Here is a 24,262-nt window from a genome sequence, read left to right on the forward strand (position 1 = left end):
GGCAACCAGGAGCACCTGCCTCATAGAGTTGCTTTGAGAATTAAATGGAGTAATGCACATAGATCGCCTTGCATCGTAGTGGCTCGACAATGGTAGCTCCTGGAATTTCTGCTGTGGCTCAGCAGCAATTGATAGGTTTCCAGGAGGATGGAGACAGATCCCTCCCCCACCTGTCAGCGAATGTGACTGTTCACCTGGGAGACCCGCTGAGGACATGGGTACTGCCCAGCACAGGATCTGCACCCTTTCCCAGAATGTGGAGCATAGATTAACCACCCACAAGGATTAACTTCCCTCTGTCACGGGACTCGACCACCTACCCCCCCCACACACCTACCCCTCCCTTGGCCTTCCCCTCCTCCTTTGTCATTCCTGCCACATGTTTGTGCCATGAACTCCAGCCACAGATTCCTGCCACAGATCCTTTATAAGTTCCGCACCTCCTCACAGTCGGAGCTGGGGCCGTCTTGAGCTCAGCCCATGCTCCACGGATGCCTTGATAAATCTCTTCTTGCTTCACCAACTAGGCCTGTGCATTCCTCCCTCGGCAAACCTAACATGTGGTGTCGAAACCCGGGAGGGAATGGCGAGGGACAGGGAAGCAGGTCAGCGGTGACCCAAACTCCTGGGTGTGCAACCCGAAGAGCAGCGGGCAGGGGCAGCTGGTCTTGGGAGAGCAGCGGGCAGGGGCAGCTCGTCCTGAGCTAACCTTGGGATCCCACTCAGCTCTGGGCCCCGATCTAGGCACCACCCCACCAACCCTCTCGAGCCCAGCCAGGGAGGAACCCCGAGCCAGGAACTTCGCCTTTCCGTTACCGACTCTGCATCCAACACCGGCCTCCTAATTCCTGGGTGAGTAATTGCCACCTTTCCAGATCGTCTGTCAGCACAACCAGGGGCTCTGGTTCCTCTGACACATCAGGGTGCAGCCCTCTTGGACAAACCCTAGCGCTGGGTCAGAAGACTCCACGGCCACGGCCCCGGTTCGCCTGATCTGGAGACGCCCACCTCAGAGCACAACCTCTTTCTCTTCTCCGGTCCTCGACTCAGGCCCTGGCGACGCCCAGCCTGAGGAGGGGCACTCCCCAAGGTGGTCCTTTACTCGCCCTCCGTCCCCTCTTAGTCCTCTCTTCTCATCACAGGGAACACTTCCTCCAAGGCTCCAGGAACCCGCCCCTGGGCTGCCTCTTACAAACTTTAAGATTAAGGGGCGATATTAGGTCCAAGCATCTGAAATTCTTTTATAACACCGCCTGGACACAATGCACATTGGATAATGGCTCTCGATGGCCCCAAAATGGCGCTTTCAATTTTAATATCTCGTGTGACCTCGCTAACTTTTGTCGCCGCCGCCATCACGGCAGGTGGTTGGAAGTTCCCTGCTTAGGTTCAGGCCTTCTTTTCCCTCCACTCCCAACCCTCCCTCTGTTCTTCTGGCTCCACCTTTCACAGCCTTCTCTTTCATTCACACCCGCCTCCCTCTGATTCTGAGGTCTCGTCCTTTGATCCTGCAGATCATCGTCCTCCCCGTACAACCCTCTCGGGGCAGCCAGCTCCCCACCAGCTCATAGTCCTCCTCTCTCTGCCCTCGGCTTCCCCAGCTTCTACGATTCTAATCCAGATCCAGACCTCTTCCCCCCGACCCCATACACGGACCCGGACCCGGACCCGACCTCCTGCCTCCAAAGACACCTTCCAACCAGGGGAAGTTGCAGAAACCGAAGGGATTGTCCGGGCACATGTCCCTTTTTCAATGTCCAATCTCTCTCAAATTTAAACAAGGTTAGGCTCCTTCTCTTCTGACCCCTCCACCTACATTAAGCAATTGGAAACCCTTTTACACTGTTGGTGGGATTGTAAATTGGTGCAACTACTATGGAAAACAGTATGGAGATGCCTCAGAAAACTCAAAATAGAACTACCATTTGATCCAGCAATCCCACTCCCAGGCATCTATCCAGAGAAAACCATGGCTCCAAAAGACACATGTACTCCAATGCTCATTGCAGCACTATTTTCAAGAGCCAAGATGTGGAAACAACCTAAATGTCCATCGACAGACGCGTGGATCAAGATGTGGTACATATACACAATGGAATATGACTCAGCCATTAAAAGGAACAAAATACCGGCATTTTTAGCAACATGGATGGACCTAGAAATTATCATGCGAAGTGAAGTCAGTCAAGCAATGAGACACCAACATCAAATGCTTTCATTGACATGTGGACTCTGAAAAAAGGACACAATGAACTTCTTTGCAGAACAGATACTGACTCACAGACATTGAAAAACTTATGGTTTCCAAAGGGGACAGTTTGGGGGGTGGGGGGGATAAGCTGGGGTTGTGGGATGGAAATCCTATAAACTTGGATTGTGATGATCATTGTACAACTATAAATGCAATAAACTCATTGAGTCGTAAAAAAAGAAATGAAATAATAAATTAATTTTAAAAAAGCAATTGGAATATCTCAGGGCTATGACTTTACCTGGCACAACATCTATACCACCTTCTCCTCCAGCCCCTCCCCCGAGGAAAAGGAAAGGGTCTGGTGAGCCGCTCAGACCCACACTGATGCCCTCTAGCCGGTCGGGGCAGCAGCCGTCCCCAGACAGGATCCAAACTGGACGATCAGGTAGATTTCCAGGCTGCAGACGTGGAGTCACAGGGTAACTTGTCTCACAGCAGGACTCCAGAACGTGGCATAGAGAGCTGTTAACTATGGAAAACTAAAAGAAATTAGCCAAAGCTCAGATGAGAACGCTGCCCTCTTCCTTCTCGCTTAACAGAGGACCTCCAAAAATGTACACATTTAGACCCTTCTTCAGTAGAAGAAAAACTTTTCTTAGGAGTTCCCATCGTGGCACAGTGGTTAACGAATCTGACTAGGAACCATGAGGTTGCGGGTTCAGTCCCTGCCCTTGCTCAGTGGGTTGACAATCCGGTGTTGCCGTGAGCTGTGGTGTAGGTTGCAGACGCGGCTCGGATCCCGAGTTGCTGTGGCTCTGGCGTAGGCCGGTGGCTACAGCTCCGATTCGACCCCTAGCCTGGGAACCTCCATATGCTGCGGGAGCGGCCCTAGAAAAGGCAAAAAAAAAAAAAAAAACTTTTCTTAAACTCACGTCATCTCTCAGTCTGCACCTGACATAAGGCACAAACTACAAAAATGGAGGGAGGCCCTCAAACCCCACCACGGGATCTCTGGAGCCTCGACTTCAAGGTCTTTAATAATTGGGATGAAGAGACTAAAAGCCAAAAAACTAAAAAGAGGTTGAGCTAAATACCAAATGCTAGTGACTGCTGTTCAGGGCTGCCAAAGATATAGGCCCCATCACAAGGCCCCTCTGGGCCCTTGTTACAGATGCAGCAAGAGAGGCCCCTGGAAGGTGGGCTGTGACCAACACCCTCAGGGCAGGGCCACATCCCTCCCTCCGGAGAGACCTGAATCCTGGAACCTCCACCTGCTGAGCCACCTTGGCCTGGCCGCAGAAGACTGAGGGTGCCTGGGCCCCCGGCCCATCACTCCATTGGAGCCCCGGCCCATCACTCCATCACTCTGCTAGTTTCAGGTAAGCTGATCTCTTTTCTTATTGACGGGGCCACTTACTCAGCAGTACCTGAACTTACGGACCCCATGCACGCCTCTGGAGTCTACTGTGGGGGCTGACAGCCTCATCTCCAAACCCTTACAACACCCCTCTAAACTGCACCTCATCGGGAATACCCTTTAGCCATTCTTTCCTGATATCACCAGGTGCCCAACCCCAATGCAGAGACAGTTTATCTAACTTCAGAGCCTCCCTTTTGTTTCTCACTCCTGTCTCTGTCTCTGACCCTTCCCTCCTCCTTCCTGCTCATCCAGAACCTGATAAGCCACCTCTCCCAGCCTCCACTGTCTCACCCCGAGAATGGGGCATCCCTTCCACAGCTCAGCATCATGCTCCCATTCAAACTGAGTTAAAAGACCCGTCCACATAGCCCTGCCAACCCCAATACACGCCCCTGAGGGAAGTTGCTAACGGAGTTTTAGGCACCATCAGGGCCCATGTCCGCTTCCCATGTCTGATCTATACACGAATCCAGACCCTGAGACCAGAGAAGGACACACCATTTTTACAGTCCACTTTATAAGCCAGCCTTCCCCTGACAAAAACCAGAACAATTAGAACAGGGCCCACAAACTCCATTCCTGGGCGTACTTCACATGGCCTTTAATGTCTCAGGGAAGAAACTTATAAAATATGGAGAGAAATTTTCTCTGGCCTTAAAGGAACAAAGTCATCCCAGGAGGACTTTCCCTGTGCCTTTGAGAGGCAGATGTTCTACCTGGCCTTCTGGAACCCATATCTCACCATCTTCTTGAAATACAAACTTCAGGAAAAGGGGTACAAGTTGGAAGTTGAATTCTCAGGGACCAATAGAAATCCTGTGTCTTTTTCATAAACATCAGTAAAAAGGGGTTTAGCCATCTAGACAGGTGACCTTGATTTGTTCCATCTGCCAGAAATCCAATTTGAATCTCTTGTAACTGATGGGTTTTGCACAGTTGTACCTTATGCAGGGCTGACACTTCAGAATGGGAATTATGAGGTCTCTGTTTTGCTTGTTGGTGTGTATCTTTGTGTGTGTTGTGCATGTGAGGCATTGCCAAAATTAATTCATAAAAGAGCTCTACTTAATTGGCTTAAAGGAAATTAAACACTTACTTAAATTTTCAAAAATACATAAGGTGAATTTTAGGTTCATGTGAATTGGAAAATATTCGGTATTCGATATTCATCATGAGGTGTTAATGTTAAAGTTTGTTGATCTAATTAATATAGACAAGTCTTCAGAGTCATCAACATAAGTATCATCCCTATTGTACCTAGGTTCGATAAAAGTCAAATGAGATACTGAGACTTCAGTTACTAAACAGAGGAACTAAATTCATTTAAGACCTATTAATCAGTATGTTTTGTTCAGTGTCATCCTGAGGTGTTCTGTGCAAGAAAGCACATGTTTTCGAAATCGTAAAAGACAGTCAGTCCGTGGATGCTTCAGAAAAGTAGGAAAAGTTAGTAGGGCAAAATTTGAATTCAGTCTCTCTGTTAAAAGAAGGCTTTCTTAAAATGCTGTTTTTGAGAACAGATTATGTGAATTTCTGTGCCTTTAATTTGTATGTGCTTTTGAAATCCTTTGTTACTTTGGATGAATGAATAAGTAATGTTAAACAATAATCTATGATTCTATTTAACCAGGTGTGTTTAAAGTTTTCCTTATTATTATTATTTTTTACAAACTTCCCAAGTGTAAATTACAGGGGAGACATTGTCAAAGGAAAAGGGTGGCATAAAAAATTAACCCCTCATTGTCAGACTGTTGCCATCCTGATCCTATAACAGTAGCTGTGAATTAAACAGTCAGGGCTGTGGGAAATCTAGGATGGCTGCTTGGTTCTTCCCGGCTCCCTGGAAAACCCAACAATGAAAAAGAAATGGTTAGAAAATGTGTTTTCCTTTTGGGGTATACTTTCTACAGGCCGAACAGGGCTATATTTGGTTAAAATGAGGATAATTTTAAAGAAAAAATTGTTTTGACTCATATTCTAGTTTTGTGTATTGCGATTAGTGTTTTCTGTCTAGAACTCACCTCCCAAATAGTTCTTTGCTGCTGTTACATTATTATAAAGTTTAATTGAATTACAGATGTTATCATTGAAAGTAGAGAGAGAACTACTGACTTCAACCTCACCCTAAAAGAAGGCTCCAATAAGAAAAACACCAACGTCTGGACAAAAAGTAGACAACATCAGAGGTAGACCACTGTCCCGAGATTGCCACACCTGACTGGTATGGTTATGCGATTTGCCCTGGTGGGTTTCTCCCCTCTTAGTATCGATGTTACTAGGTGGGATCTCCTCACCTGGCCAATTAATACCTGCTCTGACCTGGGCCATAAATACCTTTTCTTCTAATGTTACTCAAGCTCAATCAGCAACAAGTTAAGACTTCAGCCAAGGAATATTACTTTCCTTGGCTATATTAATATAAAACCAGCCTAATAACAGGAGGAAATTAGGCTGAAGGGACAAAGCCTGTATATAACTTCCTTTAAAGATAAGAAATGACTAAGCCAGCTGAGCAGGGATATACTGGGCTGTACTTGGTGAAAGCTCTTAGCTTAAATTCTTATTTATGACGTTACTAATACCACTATCTATATTATCTTTTATTAACTTTTTTCCACAAAAAAATCGCTCTTTCTTTCTTTTTTCTTTCTTTTTGTCTTTTTTTCCTTTTTAGGGCCGCACCCATGGCATATGGATGTTCCCAGGCTAGGGGTCTAATCAGAGCTGTAGACTCTGACCTACACCAGAGCCACAGCAACACGGGATCCGAGCCGCATCTGCGACCTACACCACAGCTCATGGCAACACCGGATCCTTAACCCACTGAGGCCAAGGATCGAACCGGCAACCTCATGGTTCCTAGTCGGATTCGTTAACCACTGAGCCACGACAGGAACTCCTCAAATTGCTATTTCTTGCATTGCCAAGTGTGTAGCTGAGTCTCTGATACAATGATATACGGTTCCATTTGAGATCAGTGGCCTCTAGATATGGGAAGTCAGTGGCCTCTAGATATGGGAAAATGCAAAGAGGGAATATTTTCCTGGACCATAAGAGACTACAAAGATACATGGTCCAGAGACTTTGGGCTCCTGTTAATAAGGCCTCGTCCAGTATTAGCACATCGAGTTGCCCATCAGTGAAATCTTTGCCAGATCTAGGAATGCTCATGCCTAGCGCCGTGGGATGAAATGGTCATGATATGCCTCCCAAAACTATGGCTGAACGTATGACCATGGGCGAGCGCTGGCAACGGAAGTCTGGCCCTTGGCATCAGCCTCCACATGGAGTAAAACATGAGCCGTGGCGGCTGCTGACCTGCAGCGCCCCCTGAGCAGAGCTCAGCGTGGAGACCAGGAGGGCGGTGCTCTGTGCGCTGGGGACACTGACAGAACAGGGCTTCAGACAGATTTTAGGGAGGGATTTTTATGGGCCCAAATTCTTGCATCGTCCCACGTCTAGAAAAACAGAAATCATCATCTGCCTTGGGCATTAGAGAGCAAAGGCAGAATGGAGCAGCTGTGGGTCAGACAGCCGAGGTAATACTAGGAAATATTAGGGGAATTCTTCGTGTTGCTGAGAACTTCAGGTTTATGTGCCCTGTCCGACTTGGGGCCACCTGCTGTTCTCAGAGCAGCATCAGCTGGCAGCTGCAGCATTTTCAAGGTCTCCTCTTACAACAGCAGAAAGGAGGCTGCATGTCTAATGACCAATAGCTTCTGTTAATTATGTGTTAATACCACATCTAACATTAAAACCAACTTAGATAAAACTACACTCCTCCTTCAACAGTACAGGTATCCACATATATCCCTCTATCCTAAATCTCTGTTTAATCTCATTTTTCTTTTCTTCCCATCCCCCATAGTAGGAACCTACCATGTCCAGCCAGCCAGTACCATCGCCCCAGCCAGCAGGAAGTAGCTACGGAAGAGAGAACCATCGCCCCTATCCCACATAACAAAAGACTGGAATGATAGGTTCCCAGGAGGATGGAGATGGAAACCCCCCCCTCCATGTGACTGTTAACCTTGGAGACCTGCCCTGGACATGGGTACTGCCCAGCACGATATCTACACCCTTTCCTGGAATGTGCAGCATAGATTAACCACCTACAAGGATTGAGAGCCCTCTGTCCTGGGGCTGGACCACCTACCCCCACTCTTGACCTTCCCCTCCTCCTTCATCGTTCCTGCCACATGTTTGTGCCATGAACTCCAGCCACAGATTCCCACCACAGATCTTTTGTAAGCTCAGCCCCTCCGAGGCCTTGATAAATCTCTCTTGCTTTACCAGCTAGGCCCTGAGTGTTCCTCCCTAACAAATTCATTTATTCTTTCTTTTGTTTTTATTCACCTACGTGTTTCCTCCAAATGAGCTGTGAATTTAACATTTTATGAATTCCAACATTCCAAGAGAGAGACTCACTTTTGATAAAGTTCAAAGCAGAGCTGAGCTGGGTTGAGCTTTGGAGAGGAGAGGTGTGAAGGCCAAGGACACAGGAGCTGGTCAGGTCCCATTTGTTCTTCGGAGTGGAGGTCACACAAATGGCTTCACTCTGGGACAATGCATCACTCCGACACAATGTGACATATTTGTGTTCAAAGTGTACATTTAAAAGAGGGAAGCCAAGCTCTGTTTGGGACAGACTAGGACGGAGGCGGCGCACAGGCTGTCAGGGAAGAGGACAAGAGGCCGCCTGGACCGTCAGGTCTGGAGCCCCGGGGGGAGTCAGGCCTGGCGATGCAGTTTGGATATGTTCCTACTCCAGAGAGACCCCAAGGCCAAGAGCCTGGATGAGGTCTCTGAGGACAGAGGGTGGAGTGAGAGGGAGGGCCCGAGGACTGAGGGGCAGGAGGGCACTCAAAGCCTGAGTCTGGGGAAGGAAGGTTACCAGCCACAGGGAGGAGCAGGAGCAGCCCCAGGGGCAGGAGGGAAGCAGGAGAGGGGGGGTCCAGAGGCCAAGTGGTTTCAAGGAGGAGGCAGTGACCCCCTGGGTCGAAGGCTGCTGAGACGTCAGGATGAGAGCTGGGCAGGGACCACTGGCTGAAGCAGCGGGGCGGTGGCCGGGTGTGAAGTTGCCCAGGGCAGCTCCTGGGAGCAGTGGATCTGAAGTGGGGGGGAGGGAGGCCCGAAGGGGAGGGGAGGGGAGGGGCGTGGGGAATGCAGGGGCTCTTCCAGGAGTCCTGCTGTGCAGGGGAGCCTAGGGAGAGGGAGGGAGGCGGAGGAGAGGGTGGGGCCAAGGGATTCCTCCCTCCACTCAGGGCAGATAGAAGTTCTAGGCCAGGAATCAAGTCTGAGCCACAGCTGTGATCTGTGTCACAGTTGGGGCAACCTCATTTCTTTGATTAATTGATTGATTATTTTTTTAGGGCCATACCTGCAGCATATGGAATTTCCCAGGCTAGGGGTCGAATCGGCGCTACAGCTGCCGGCCTACAGCACAGCCACAGCTGTAGGAGAAAGTATCCCAATAAAAAGGTAGAAAGGACAGACCCTGGCCATGATGACTAAGCAAAGTCCAGCCACCACCCCAACTCCCCCGCCCCCCCACATCTGCTTCTATAAACTTGCTTCCAAATCTACTACCTTGCCTGACCTCACTCCCATCCTCCAAGCATGGAGAGGTAGCCCATCAAAGCCTTGTGAAACCCTTCTTCGGGGCTCAGACTCCGAAGAGTGACCTCCTCTGAGCCCGCTGGCATAATAAACCTGAGTTCTCCAACTCTCCAAGTGCTCGCCTGGCTTCTCGCTGGGTAAAAAGAGTGGATACACTGCAGCCGCAGAGCTGCTGGAGCTGGTTCACTCCAGCCACAGGGCTGTCGCTAGAGCTGACGCACTGCGGCTGCGGGGCTGCTGGGCAGCTGCCGTAACACAGCAACACCGGATCCAAGCCGGGTCTGTGACCTATACTGCAGCTCACAGCAATGCTGGATCTTTAACCCACTGAGTGAGTCCAGGGAACCCGCGTGCTCATGGATACTAGTCGGATTTGTCTCTGCTGCAGTGCCACGGGAATTCCAAGGGACTCTTGGATGGGAGCTGTTACCGGGCATTTGTTCTGGGGAACAGCGGACAGGGCAGGAAAGAGAAAGCAAATTTTGGAGCCAGGTCATTGGGTAGATAGGCAGAGAACAGGACTGCCCCATATTTGGGGCTTCACCTACCCAGTGAGGGCAAGATTCAAGCGATCAGAGAAAGGTGATCTGGCAGATAAGGTATCGCTTGAGGAGGCGAATGTCCATCTCTCCCTCCCTCCTTCAGCTGGCTCCAGGGCAGGTGGGTTCAAAGGTTTCTCCTAGGAAACAGGTCCCAACAGGGTGGAGACGGGGAGGCCTTGGGCTGGCCCGGGGGTGGGGGTGGGGGGGTGGGGCACCCTCCTCCCGACCACTAAAGCTTACTCAACCTCTGGAAGCAACAAAAGCTGGGAGGTGCCTCAGACCACAAGAGAGCTCAGAGGACCTTCTGGAGTCAGCCAAGGAGCCGGCATGGTGAAGCTGGCACCCTTGTCCGTGCCATGGGAACGCAGGCTGCAGACCTTGGCGGTCCTGCAGTGGGTCTTCTCCTTCCTGGCCCTGGGTAAGGCGGGCTGGGCTGAGGAGGAGGGGAGACCATGGGATCCTTCATCTGGGGGCACCAGCCTGGGTAGAAACTGCTGCCTCTGGGGCTGGTGTTCAGGCTGCAAACCGATGCCACTACACTGGCTTTGAAACGTGGCCACAGTCTTTACAGGCTGGTCAATAGCCATTTCATGCACTCACACAAACATGAACAATATCCCTGGTTATCCTCAGGACACACAGGAGCAGAGAAGCTAAGTGCCTTAAATGCCCAAGGCTATAGGCCTGGGCACCTCCTACAGCCAAAGGAAGAAAGGGAGGGAGACAGAGGGAGCCGAGAGGGCTGAGGGTGTGGGAGGAGGTGTGCAGGGGAGCAGGGGAACCCTCTCAGGGCAGGTGGAAAGTGCCCTGGCTCCTGGATCAAGGGCTCAGAGTCAGGGCGCCTGAGGCCTGGGGATCCCAGGGAAGAGGGACATCTTGCCCAGGTGGCATCGGATGATCTTTGCCAGCAGGAGTGTGTCTACCTGGCCGCGCCCACCCCCAGCCCAGCCCCAGTGCCTGGAACTGTCAGGAGCAGTGCAGGGAGGTCACGGGGCCCTGAGCCTGGACCTAGAGGGAGGGCAGCTGAGAAAAGGGATCTGGCCCCCCTGGCCCCAGGAGCATGAGTTTTGACTTTGTCCCTTATCCTGGGGACAAAGAGAGACCCCGGAAGGCTTTAGCTACAGGGGTGACAAGATGCAATCTGTGTAGTATAGGTCTTTGTGGCTGCAGTCAGGGGACCTGCTCCATTGGTGTATGGGGCTAGACGGATGGCAGAAAGCAGTCACAGTCCAGAAGAGGGGTCACCAAATTATGCCTCATGGGCCACATCCAGCCTACTGATTGTTTTCACCATTCATACAGCCCATGAGCCAAGAAAGGTTTTTACTTTTTAAATGGTTGCATAATTTAAACGATGATGTGCCTATGTAATATCCTGCAAGTTGCCTCTTGAGTAGCCGTATCTAAGATATTTACAATCTGGCCCTTTAAGAAAAAAATTACTCTAGGGAGGCCGGCAGTGGGTGGAGAGCAGGGGCCTCCTTCCAGAGACAGTTAGGAGATGGGTCCACAGGGCAGGGTTTGAAGGCTAGCGGGAGAGTGAGGGCTTGCGGGGAGGCAGAGTGTGTGTGTGTGTGTGTGTGTGTGTGTGTCTGTGTGTCTGTGTGTGTGTCTGTGTAAAGACCACACATGCGGACCTAGAGCAGGCCCTTGGGGGAGGGGCAAAGATGAGCCTGAGAGGCGGACTAGGACCTGTCCCTGGGACTCAGGCCCAGATCCAGATACCCTCCCCTGAGTTACTTCATTACTGCTGCTTTATCTCTTCTGTATAACTCACACTCTGGAGTTCCCTTGTGGCTCAGTGGGTTAAGGATCCAGTGTTGTCCCTGCTGTGGCTCTGGTTACAGCTGTGGTACGGGTTTGATCCCTGGTCTGGTAACTTGCACATGTCTCTGATGTGGCCAAAAAAAAAAAAACCCAAACAAAAACAACAACAACACAATTTTGGAGTTTCCGTCATGGCTCAGTGGTTAACGAATCCGACTAGGAACCATGAGGTTGCGGGTTCAATCCCTGGCCTAGCTCAGTGGGCTAAGGACCTGGCGTGGCCATGAGCTGTGGTGTAGGTCACAGACATGGCTTGGATCCTGCGTTGCTGTGGCTCTGATTAGACCCCTAGCCCAGGAACCTCCATATACTGCGGAAGCGGCCCTAGAAAAGGCAAAAAAAAACCAAAAAAAAAATTTTTTTTTATAGCTCACACTCGCACAAGAAGGTAAGGTCATTTCAAATAGTTGGTCTTGTTCTCAATTCCAAGTCCAGCTTCTAGAAGAATTGAATTCAATAGAGGTTTGTTGAATGATTTAATGTTGGGAGCGAGATGTAGCCAAAACAGTAGAATCCGATGCCAGGGCCCATCCTGCTAGCTTGCTGTGTGACTTTAACCAATGTGCACACCCTCTCGGGGCCTCTGAAAAATGGAGTAGTACCTTTTGTCCCCCTTGGGATTCTGATGTGAAAGAAAGTGTCTCCCTTCCTAAAGGACTAAAAAAGATACTCTATGTAGGTTTTGGGCACCGACAGGAGTTAAAGGGTGCGCCCAGGGTGAGGGCAGTGGTGTATTGGGGGATGTCTTTCTGTCAAATGCAAGTAGTTGCTTCTTGCGAGGGTTTTTTTCTAACCTTTACATACTGTGTTAGTTACAAAACCATACATGCTGTTGTAACCCATGGAAGTGAAATTTGTATCCCCAAACTGAAAGACTTCCTCAAGTCCTACCCTCCAGGGAGCCACGATGAACAACTCGGCTTAATTTTTTTAGAGCAGGTTTTCTGAAAGTGGGAGCGACCAATATAGACTTTTGATTTTGCCCAAGGGCAGAGAGCCCTAACTGGAGTTACTGATAATTCTTTCACATTAACTATTTGCTATGTAAAAAAAATGAAATCTAAGCCCACGGCCAGGCTTCCTTATCTCCTTGCTTATACCTCCTCCTCCTGATCAGCAGAGTCCTTTCATCCTCTAAGCTGGAGAACCCACCTATAGGGGTGTGTCCTTTTTCATGCAAATAATGGCATTTTATGCACACTCTTCTACAACTTTCCCTTTCAAGGTGTTTGTTTGCTTGTTGTGTGTTTGGTTTTTGTCTTTTTAGGGCCACACCCTGTGGCATCTGGAGGTTCCCAGGCTAGCCACAGCCACAGCCACACTGCATCCACTTGGGTCAGTGCCAGATCCTTAACCACCTGAGCAAGGCCAGGGATTGAACCCATATTCCTAATATCAAAGCCAGACAAAGATACTACCAAAAAAGAAAACTATAGGCAAATATCTTGGATGAATATAGACACAAAAATCCCCCCACAAAATTTTAGCCAACCAAATCCAACAACATATAAAAAAGATCATACACCACAACCAAGTGGGATTCACCCCAAGCTCACAAGGATGGTTCAACATACGCAAATCAATGAACGTCACACCCCATGTTAACAAAAGAAAAGTCAAAAACCACCCGATCATCTTAATAGATGCAGAAAAACATTTGACATACTCCAACATCCATTCATGATAAAAACTCTTACCAAAGAGGGTATAGAGGAAACATACCTCAACACAGTGAATGTCATATTCTCGTGGATACTCATTAGGTTCTTAACTCACTGAGCCACAATGGGGACTCCACGAGGTTTTTAAAATAGTAAATTAATAGAGACAGAAAAGAGACTGGTGGCAGGCAGAGGCTGGGGGAAGGGGACAAGGGAGTTATTGCCTAATGGGTATGGAGGTTCGGTTTGGGAAAGTGAAGTGTTCTAGAAATGCATGCTCCTGATGGCTGCACAGCAATGTGAATGAATTTCGTGCCACGGAACTGTGTAATTAAAAGGGTACTGGATTAAATGTATGTTATGTATATTTTACCCAAACAAAACAAAGTGCTCCAAACACAACACTGGAAAGTGAACTCCAAGAGGGTGAGAATTTCTGTCTAGCATTCGTGGCTGAACCATTAGCATCTGGCACATCAGAAGAGCTCTGTGTTAAGTGTACATCTGTGAGTCTCAACCTACTTCTTTTTGGATTATGAATTATTACTCTTCAGACCGAGTCAAATGTCCCCTCCTCCTGGTAGGCTGCCAGGAATGACAGCCCAGGCTACCATACTTCCAAATGGAATACAAGTGGAAGCCGACCTTCTTTTAAGACTTTGAGTGCATGGTGTTACGTGGAAGGCATGGGATGGGGAGGGAGCAGTATTCTCTAGGAAGGAGGCTCCACTGGCAACAGCTTAGGTTCAGCCCCAACAGACCACCTGACCCTGGACTGAAGCCAAGACTAGCCTGTGGCTGGGGACCCAGAGTCAAAGGTCAGGGGGAATTCTTTACCGGGCCTGGTGAGGGCCGTGCTGTACCCCTGACCCATGAGCCAGCCAGCCTCTTCCTGCCTCCTTCAGCAGCGAAGGGCATGGCAGGCTGAGGAAACAGCGTGAGCTAGAACCAAGAGACTGAGGAGCACAAGAGTTGTAGGAACACCGAGCATTCTCGTGTGGCCGGAGCTTGGGGTGCAGGTAGGTGAGTGAGGCTGGAGGAGGGGGGTGCTGGGGCCTTCCATGGGGAGCCTGGATGCCAGGCTGAGCTGCTTGCGACGTGCCTCAAGTTATGAGAAAGCCATGGGAGGACTTTAGGTAGAGAGGGACCTGGCAGGGTTTGTCTATGGAAAGATGGTCAGAGAATGGACAGAATGAGGGCTGGGCAGAAGGAATGGCTCCTTTTCTCTGAGGTCCCAAAGGACGGAAACTAGAAATAGTTCGTTCAGTCACTTATGGAGGATCAGACCACTTACCTGGACAGAGAGGGAGATGGAGGGGGGAGACCAGAGTCAATAAGGCTTCAAATCGAGGTTCCCAGTGTGACCCTGGTTGGGCTGTGTTCCGTCCTCCTTGAAGGCACGAGAGGCTGGCTCCTTCCTCCCAGGGCGAGGGCTGGAGGGAACAGCGCGCGCTGAGCCTCGGGAGAGCTCCTTCCAACACAGCTCTGACTGCTGATGCTTCCTGCTTCCTTCCCCAGCCCAGATTTGCACTGTAGTCTTCATAGGCCTCTTGTTCACAAGATTCTGGTCCTTCAGTATCCTGTACGCGACCTGGTGGTACCTGGACCGAGACACACCACACCAGGGGGGCAGGCGCTCTGAGGCCATAAGGTGTTGGCGCGTATGGAAGTACATGAAGAACTATTTCCCCATCTCGGTGAGTAATGGGACTGCTGGCGTGTGGCCAGGACGGTAGTGCCCCCTGTATCCATGTGTGAGAGCAGGATGTTGGACTGGCAGGCAGGAGCTGGGCTTCCACCACTGTGTGGCCTGGGGAAGCGTCCGTCTTCAGTCTGGCCATGGTTTCCCATCTTCAGAGATGGGGGGCTGATAGGAGGATGGATGAATGATTAGGGCTTGGAGGACGTCTGTGGGCCATAGCGTGCAGCACACCTATGTAACTCACAGGTATAAACCCATCAGCCTCCCAGGTTTGAGGCTGAAGCTAATAAACTGAAGTTCCAAAGAAACCGTGTCGCCCCATACTTGATGAGGAGACTAACACCCAGAGAGGGACAAAGGCACGACCAGGGTCAAATATATAGTTCTCTAACTGGCTTCCAAGTTTGTGCATTCAAAGGGCAAGAGAGAAGGCCCTGAATTGGTTCTCAGGTTCTATATACTACCCTCCTCTCTGTGATGCTGTGCATCTTTGGATAAAGCCTTGCCCTGTTCTGAATGTCAGTTCCAAGTGTATCCAGTGAGCACACGGATCCCTTCCACCTGAGTGCTTTTGACTCTCTGACTCTGACTTGGGGCATCTCATGGCCACTTTGGATACTTGACCCCAGGCCCAAAGATCAGTCCTGAGTGATGCAGGCCACTGAATTTGAAAGAACTGACTTTTGGCTCCTTTTCCTGTATCCCAGACAGACTAAACCCTTGGATGTAAGTAGCTGCACTGGGCAACTGGCTGGGTGCACGAGGCTGGGGAGACAAGTAGGGACAGAGATGTGCCAGGCAGGAGCAAGAGGCCCTCCTCTGCAGACAGGGAAGAATAAATGTATGGAGTGTGGCCCCTGAAGCTCAACAGACTAGGTTCTAATACCAGTTCTGCAACATACCAGCCATGTGACCTTGGGTGAGTTATACAGTCTCTCTGAGCTTCGTAGTAAAGTGGAGACGATGCCACATTTATCACTGGGTTGTGTGGATTCAAGAAGAGGGTCAATGATGCACTTTGGAGGTTCTCAGTAAACTAGTAGCTGGTGTTATTTTGCTGAATCACTGGGGACTCTGGGGAGACTTGGGCACGGCTGCAGAGGCTGAGAAGGATTCAGATAGCCCCTAGTCCTGCTGCTCTGACCTTCACACTGGCATGGGTTTTTTCCTCCCACCCCATCTGGGAGCCCCAACTCTTCCTGGCCCTCCAGGAATTAGGTATCCAGTTGGTAAAGGGCTACAGAGTGGAAGAAACAGGCTCAGAGAGGGTTGCTCTGAGCAACTTGTCTGAGTCATGAGAACTCAGCTGCAGAGGCAGAGCCTCTGCCTCGCTCCCTTCTGAGCATCTCAGGGCCCAGCAGGGATGAGCAAAGGCTGAGCAACAACCAGGGTTCAGGAGCCTTTGGCACCAGTGAGCAGGGCCTCCTGGGCAAAGGGCACGGGTGGGATCAGCAGGGCAGGGCAGCAGGGAAAGGGCTGGGCATGGGGGGTCGGGAGGGGGAGTTGGCTGGCAGAAGCTTCCATGCTCATGGGGGGCGATAGATGTTCAATGACAGAGCAAGTGGGCAGTGCTGAGCTCCCCTGAAGCACCCAGGTGGAGGTGGTCTTCCTCACGGGCCGCATCTGCTTCCTCTGCTGGGCGCCTTCCCAGCCTGCTGACCTCGTCATGGTCCTGAGAGGATCCGTGGGATTCGAGCGCAGAGTCCCTCATCCCCACCGCCAGGATCTCTGAGCATTGAGATTCTGAATGCCCATCCCTCCTTCCTCTCCCCAGGCCAAGGCCTGCTCTTCTGGGCAGGAAGGCCAGTGTTTCCAGGGGAAAGGATGGCCTGTAGCCTTAGAGGGTTGATGTCAGCCACCCAGCCAAAGAAAACTATAAGCGGTTTCTGGCCTTGGGTGGAGCCTAGTGGATGCTGGCTCTGTGCATTCACTCCTTCCTGTGAGCTGAATCCTGAGTCCACCAGGGAAGGAGAGGTGGCCTGCGAAGGGAACAGTGCAAGCGCGGGCCCAGCAGCTCGCCACTGCCTAGCTTCTGGATGGTCATGTCACTGAAGAAGAAGGCGTACCTGCAGATGGAGAGGATTTTAGGGATGAGGTAATGGAGGCCAGTGCAGGCCATTCCACCAAACTGGAGCTCTTCACCTGGAAGCTCTCTAGGGGGCTTTCTGCCATCGAAGGACAGCATCTGACTCTTATTGTACTTGGAGCTGTTGCCAGTTGCAGAAAATGATGCTGAGCAGCTGTTCCTGTTTTATCCACCACCTGCCCATCGCCCCCCAGCCAGATAGCTCCCTAGGAGCACTTCTCAAGCGCTCCTGATCCTGGCGGGACGCTAGACTTGATTTGCAGAAATTCCACATGCACAGTATTTAGGATTGTTGTCCGCTGCAGGCCCGTGGCATAGCCACCTATAGAAGGTGGGCAGTACCACCATGTGGCCTGCAGGGGGCGAGATGAGACACATTTTGACTCACCTGTTCCGGGCCTGGAGCCTGAAGGGGCGGCATTGCAGACTGCAGATTCTGGACCCCCCACCTCCCAGGAGACCCTCCAGCTCTTCCACACACCTTTACAGCGCCAGCCCTGCAGGGATCTTCGTGTGTCCCGAAGGTAGGGAGTTCCCACTTGGTTGGAGCTACCCCGCATTGATGAGCCTCCGTGCTCCCTGTCAGATGCACGTGGATACCTGAGCTCCCATCAGCTCTTTCTGTGATTCCATCAACTAGCATCTAGTGCTGAATTTCAAGCCCAATTAGGAAACTGTCTTCTGGGTCTTGGAACTTTCTAAACACACCCTAGAGGAGTCCTAAAGAGCTTATGGTGAAGAATTAGGCACTCATTCCCCCCGGAAGAGCTGTGGCCCCCTCCTGGTGCCCTCCTCAGCACAGGTGGTAACATTTTCACCCTTTGTCACACCCCTTGCTCTTTCACCTGAGCAGCGATCGTGGCCATCTTCCCCTTTCAGGACAGGAAAAGCTGTGTCCCTGTGGCTGCACAGTGATCCGCGAGGGGACGTTTCATAGTTTGTCTAAATGGGCCCTGTTGCTGGGCATTTGGGTGGATGCCAAGTTGCGGTATTAACAAAAAATGATGCTTCAGGAGTTCCCATCATGACTCAGCGGTTAACGAACCCGGAGGAAGGATTCCGTCCCTGGCCTCGCTCAGTGGGTTAAGGATCCGGCATTGCCGTGAGCTGTGGTGTAGGTCGCAGACGTGACTCAGATCCTGCATTGCTGTGGCTGTGGCATAGGCCGGTGGCTGCAGCTCTGATTGGGCCCCTAGCCTGGGAACCTCCATATGCCATGGTGTGGCCCTAGAAAGACAAAAAGAAAAAAAAAAGATGCTTCAGGAGTTCACGCCATGGCTCAGTGGTTAACGAATCTGATTAGGAACCACAAGGTTATGGGTTCGATCCCTGGCTTTGCTCAGTGGGTCAAGGATCGGGCATTGCCGTGAGCTGTGGTGTAGGTCAAAGACGCGGCTCGGATCCTGAGTTGCTGTGGCTGTGGTGTAGGCTGGCAGCTACAGCTCCGATTAGACCCCTAGCCTGGGAACTTCCATATGCCTCAGGTGCGGCCCTGAAAAGACCAAAAAAAAAATGATGCTTCAGTTAATAATCTTGTCCGGATGTCATTTTGCACAGGCATGAGAAATTCTGTAGTTAATTTCCTCAGCAGTGGAGTTGCTGGGTTAAAAGATCACTTATATTTTTCGGTCATGATTCATATTGCCTCCTGTCCTTTAGGGAACTTGTAGAAAATTACCTTCCCACTAGCCGAGTAAGAGAATTTGTAAGCAAGTGCTTCCATGCACGGAGATAGGTACGTTTTTAAAGAAACACACTGAGATGGGTTTCTGAGGAAGCACCTTCCCAATGAGAATACCAGAAATTTCTCTGCTTAATTTCACATCCAATAATCCCCACTGCAAGAGTAGAAGAGGTTCGTCCTCGTCTGGGAGGAAACGACCCCTCCACCTCGTCTGGGAGGAAACGACCCCTCCACTGCAGCCTTTCTGCAAAGAGTCAAGGATAAACCGGAGGGTATAGTGGAGGTGGGGGTTTGCAGAGACCAAGTCCAGGGGCAGTTCAGCACACTCTGGGGCTTTTCAGCCTGGATGGTGCGAATAGGCTCAGATCCCCGTTGCTATCTCCTGGGTCCCACCAGGCTGCTCTGAGAGCTGGCAGCCAGGCCTCTGGGTACCAAAGGCAATGAGAATCCTCAAGCTGGAAGTTTCAGCTTGGTGACAGGATGAACTTTCACGGAGGCAAAGCTGAGCAGGAATGGAAAGGGCTGCCCCCACCAGGGAGCACAAATTGCAGGGCTTGGCCAGTCCTGTTGGGGCGGTGGGGGGCCTGAGGACCTCCCAACTGATGGATATGCCTCCCAGAGCACAAGGCCCTGCAAAGGGTGGGCCTGCTGTTCCTAGCAGAGTGTGGAAGCGCTAAGTCTCTCTCTCTCACACACACAGACAAAGAGACACACGATTGCTGCCCAAGGCAGTAATCTTTGCACATCACAGCCTGTCTAGTAACTGGCGGAAGCAGCACTTGTTAAGTCAGTTCCACCCTCTCCACCCTCATCACACGTCCTCTGGAAGCTGCTAATGACAGACAGCTCTCCTCTCCCCTCCATGTACAATGTCTGGTGGTCTCTGCTGCACCCTCCATGCTGCAGGCCTGGCCAGGCCCAGGCAGAGCTGCCCAGGCCTGTGAAAGAGGTGACTGTCCGGCAGTGAAAGTCTGGCACGTGGAGGGGGCTAGCAGCGAGGCACAGGGGTGACACTGGCATTGTGCAGAGGGGTCGACGGACTAGGGATGGCCTCCAGGTCTGCACGTTGTTCAGCCTGACAGGAATCCACCCCTATATATCTTGCAATCTCACTCCCAGGTCCTAAATGTCAATTTTTCTGGGATGGAGTTTTGTTACAATAGGGCTAGTTAAGCCTATTGGCGCCCCCGTGTGGCCTTTGATGGTGCACGAACTGTATCAATCGTCATTCTCCTGTCCTGTAGCCTTGGTGATTCCAGGGAGCTCATGGACCTGAGCTTTTCAGCAGTCCTAGTAGGTTGGTGGGCCTGCGCCAGATAGCCTCATTTGATAGATGATAGAGGAAAAACCAGAGAGGGAAGCAATATGTCCAAAGCCTTCAGTGTGTATGAGATACAGATGGCATCACGGTCTCACTGGATGCATTCACATATAAATCTCCATCTTCATAACAACCTGAGGCTCAGAGAGGGAGCAGCTTGCCCAAGGTCACACGGGTGGGGACAGAGTCAGGGTGGAAACCAGGTCCAGCCCTGATTCACCAGTTTGTGTCCCTGCAGCTGGTCAAAACCACTGAGCTGGACCCCTCCCGGAACTACCTTGCTGGCTTCCACCCCCATGGCATCCTGGCGACCGGAGCTTTTACCAACCTGTGCACCGAGAGCACAGGCTTCTCCTCCCTCTTCCCCGGCATCCGCCCCCATCTGATGATGCTCAACTTGTGGTTTCGGGTCCCCTTCTTCAGGGATTACATCATGTCTGGGGGTGAGTCTTCCCACCCCTGGGTGGGGGAAGAGGAGGGCTGGAGGCATGGAGGAGGGGAGGCCTTTGGGGAGGCTGTCACCTGTTCTGAACTTCTTCCAAGAGCATGTGTCGGGGGGGAAGGAGTCTAGACCCCAGGAGCACTTCCCAGCAAACTCAGTCCGGCAGTGAGCTTGGTGAGGGGTTGGGAAGAGGGACACGACCCAGTCCTGGTCTCCAGGGACCTCGAAGCTGGGGGGGTGAGGGGTGGGGACTAGGCGATGACTCCTCTACAGTCCCAGCCCTCTCACCTGACCAACTTCCTCTCTCCCCAGGGCTGGTTGCATCAGACAAGGAGAGCGCTGCTCACATCCTGAGCAGGAAAACAGGTGGCAACCTGCTGGGCATCATTACAGGTGGCGCCCAGGAGGCACTGAACGCCAGGCCTGGAAGCTACAAGCTGGTGCTTCGGAACCGCAAGGGCTTCATCAGGCTCGCCCTGCGGCACGGGTAACGGGGGGAGAGGGCCTCTTGGCTCGGGTGGGGATCGGCAAGGATTGTGATCTGGGGGACAGACGGCAGAGACTGAGGCGGACCCCGTTTTGGTGGGAGACTCTCTGTCCGTTGACAAAGAGGATTCTACCTTGGGGACAGGTGGACTGTCTCATGTCCTAATCCATGGAAGAGTTTCCACTGGGAAACACGGTGACCAAAGGGCCGAGGTGTGCAGGGTCAGGTCGCCCGAAGCTGACACTGGCTCTGAGACCAACAGGACCTGGGAGAATGGAGGTGGGGAGCAGAGCGAGGAGCTCTTCTCCTACCTGAAGCATCCTTGGGAACATAAGCTGGCTGGGCAGGAGAGATGTTTCCAGAAAGCTTGCAGAGGTTTGCAATCTGGGAGGACTCCCTGAAGCATTCTGGTCTCCCTGTCGGGTGGTGGCCCTGGGAGGAGCCCGGACCTGCCCGTGGTCACGGAGCAAGGCTGTGGCAGGTCTGGGGACACCCGAGGCCTCCTACATCCAGCCCAGGGCTCTGCGCTCTGCCCAAGTCCTGGTCCCTGGGTCCCGGCGGGAAGCTAGGGGACCAGCTTGTGCCTTCTTGTACCGCCCACAAGCCCTCTCTCCTGTCGTCCTCAGGGCGGCTCTGGTGCCAATCTTCTCCTTTGGGGAGAATGACATATTTGACCAGGTAGAGAACTCACCTGGCTCCTGGCTGCGCTGGGGCCAGGACCGGCTACAGAGGATCATGGGGATCTCCCTCCCGCTCTTCCATGGCCGCGGTTGTGTCTTCCAGCACAGCTTTGGTTTTCTGCCCTACCGCCGGCCCATCACCACCGTGGGTGAGCCAAGACCCGGGCTGGGAGTGGGGAGGGCTACAGGGCCAGGGCCCGGGCTGTGAGCACAAGGGGACTTGAACACGGGCCAGATCCATCCTGGACCTCGTGGAGCGCACATTCTAAACTGGGAAACGGACACACGGGCAGGTAACCCCAATGCCAGGCAGCCTGGCATGAGAGCTGTAACAGACACAAAGAACAGGGGTCACTCCTGATCACTGCCACCTGCTCTGAGCCGGGCACTGTGCCGGCTCCTTACCTGCAGCAGCTCAGTTACCCCAACAACCTTGGGGGCAGGACTACCATCCCCATTGTACTGAGGGCAAACGGAGACTCCGAGAAGATAGACCACTTCCAAATTTTCCTGTACACTCATGGGCATTAGATTAATCCATAGACAGCACCGCCTACTTAGCGGTTTGGACGTTTATTTGCTTTCTGCTTGGATGCCAAGTAGGTGCCAATGGCAAAGCTTGTTGTGGGAGGTCTGTTCATCTCCACCATCCAGTCATTTCTTAGTGAAGTATGGACTTTTCAGCGCCTCCACCAGGACTTTCCCTGGGTGATTCAGCAATATTTTCATGAATATTCATAGAGGGGCTGCCTCCAGAGCCTTATCCAAGAGACGATGGAAAGGCAGGTGTCTCCTCAAAGAGGCAGAGCCAGTGGAAGGAGGTAGATCAGGCTTCCCAACTCCGGTCTAGAACGGGGGGCACTGCAGGCCCATGCGGGGGCAGAGGGGGAAGAAGGCAGCTTGGGCTGTGGACCGGCCTCCTCCCAGCCATCCTGTGACTTCTGATCAGGACATTCAGACTCACAGACCCACGTGTCCTGGACGTCAGCAGCACATCCCCAGGGCTTCAAACCTGCCACTGATGATGCCTCCTGGCTATGTGACGTTGAGCAAGTCACTCAAGCTCCCTCAGCCTCACGGCCTCACCTGTCAAACAGGTGTAATAGCAGGTTCTAGCCCCATAGGATCCTTAGGAGGATTGATGGAGCTAATGCATGAATATACCAGCCGGCGGTCGGGTTACGCTCTCAAAATCTGGAATCTACCCTGACATCTTAGAAACCTTCACCTGAAAAAGAGTGCAAAAGAGGCAGTGAGAACACTTTCCTGCACACGTGATCATGGCCTTGGGCACCTGCTCCAAGGGTTCCTGCCCCCCGTGTGGTTCCCGTTCTGGGTCGCCAGCCACCTCTGTCTCTTGCAGTGGGGACGCCCATCGAGGTGCAGAAGACACCGAATCCCTCGCAGGAGGAGGTGGACGGGCTGCACCAGCGCTACCTGAAGGAGCTGTCCAGGCTCTTTGAAGCCCACAAGCTCAAGTACAACGTCCCCAGCGACCAACACTTGGAGTTCTGCTGAGCGCCCGGGGGAGGCACCCAGCCCTCCTCAGCACTGGCATTAGGGAGCCCAGAGGGAAGAGCCGTGGTCCCAGGAGGCTTCCTGGAGGAGGTGTCTGCTGAACCCATCCCCAGAGCCTTCACGGACTGCGGTGCTGATTTCCAGCCCAAGGCCGTCCCCGAGTCCCAGCTGGCAGCGTGCCAGAGGAGGGCATCGGTCACTTGCCCTCCTGCTGTGAGTCTGGAGCATGAAGCCCACACCCTGCTCTGCCCACGTGAGAAATGGGAGAGATGCCAGGAGAGAATGGTGTCTGGGGTCTCTGTCCTCTGTGGTCCTGTCACTCGGTGGGCAGGAAAAAGAGCAGCCTCAAAGACCAGGTTTGTCTTCCGCTGACTGAAGCAACAGCACAGAGGAAGCCACCAGCTGCACTGCAGCCCTTTCTCCTGCAAGCTCCCTCATCCTGCTCCCTTCTGTCCCGCCCCCTCCTCCCTAGCTGGAGAGGAGGGCGTGGCCATGAAGCCCCTGCACTCGCCCTGGGCGCCTTTGACTCTCTGAGTCCCCTGAGCCCTGGAGAGGTATTCAGAGGGGCCCGGAACGGGAGAAGGACAACTGGGCTTGTCACTGGCTGAATGACCTTGGGCAGAACACTTTGCTGTCCCTCTGAGCCTCAGTTTCCCCTGACTAAGATGACCTCTGGTCTCTGTTCTGATGTCACAGGCTGAGAGCTCTATGATGCAGCTCCTACTTATCCTTTGTAACTTCATCCTTGACCTTGGTACAAAATGGGGGTCTCCATAAATGTCAGTACAAGAAATTTGAATTTTACCTAGGAGACTATGAAGGGCCACCCAAACACTGTGGATGCTGCATGAAGCAACCTGCCTGGAGGACAGAGGCTGAGCTGCCCAACAGCAGCGCCCCAGTCGGAAGGGCAAAGGTCTGAGCAAAGGCCAGAGGTGGGAACCTGGCCTGGGTGGACTACAAGGTGACCATCAGTCTTAGGGCACCAGGAGGGCAGATGGGGGAGGGGACAGACAGGGGCCAGAGGGGAGGGGCTCCCCCTCCTTCACAGCAAACTTGGGTCCCCAGGTGAGGACACG

At 52.1% G+C, this 24,262-nt stretch overlaps 1 protein-coding gene across 1 annotated transcript; it reads left to right on the top strand.

Moving 5' to 3' along the window:
- The first annotated feature begins 10,043 nt into the window (after positions 1 to 10,043).
- On the top strand, positions 10,044 to 23,976 carry MOGAT2 (monoacylglycerol O-acyltransferase 2). The gene is made up of 6 exons (XM_047752782.1): positions 10,044 to 10,193; positions 14,782 to 14,960; positions 20,295 to 20,499; positions 20,811 to 20,985; positions 21,612 to 21,814; positions 23,029 to 23,976. Exons 1-6 carry the CDS (start codon positions 10,103 to 10,105, stop codon positions 23,181 to 23,183), a joined length of 1,008 nt encoding a protein of 335 aa, XP_047608738.1. The 5' UTR covers positions 10,044 to 10,102; the 3' UTR covers positions 23,184 to 23,976.
- The last annotated feature ends 286 nt before the right edge of the window (positions 23,977 to 24,262 follow it).

Source organism: Phacochoerus africanus, chromosome 11 (genome assembly GCF_016906955.1).
Source record: "Phacochoerus africanus isolate WHEZ1 chromosome 11, ROS_Pafr_v1, whole genome shotgun sequence".
Classification (NCBI taxonomy): Eukaryota; Metazoa; Chordata; class Mammalia; order Artiodactyla; family Suidae; genus Phacochoerus; species Phacochoerus africanus.

Coding starts and splice junctions, on each gene's coding strand:
- MOGAT2 (XM_047752782.1), top strand. CDS start 10,103: ATGGTGAAGCTGGCACCCTTGTCCGTGCCATGGGAACGCAGGCTGCAG. Junction 14,961..20,294: donor AGAACTATTTCCCCATCTCG/GTGAGTAATGGG, acceptor GTGTCCCTGCAG/CTGGTCAAAACCACTGAGCT. Junction 20,500..20,810: donor GGATTACATCATGTCTGGGG/GTGAGTCTTCCC, acceptor CTCTCTCCCCAG/GGCTGGTTGCATCAGACAAG.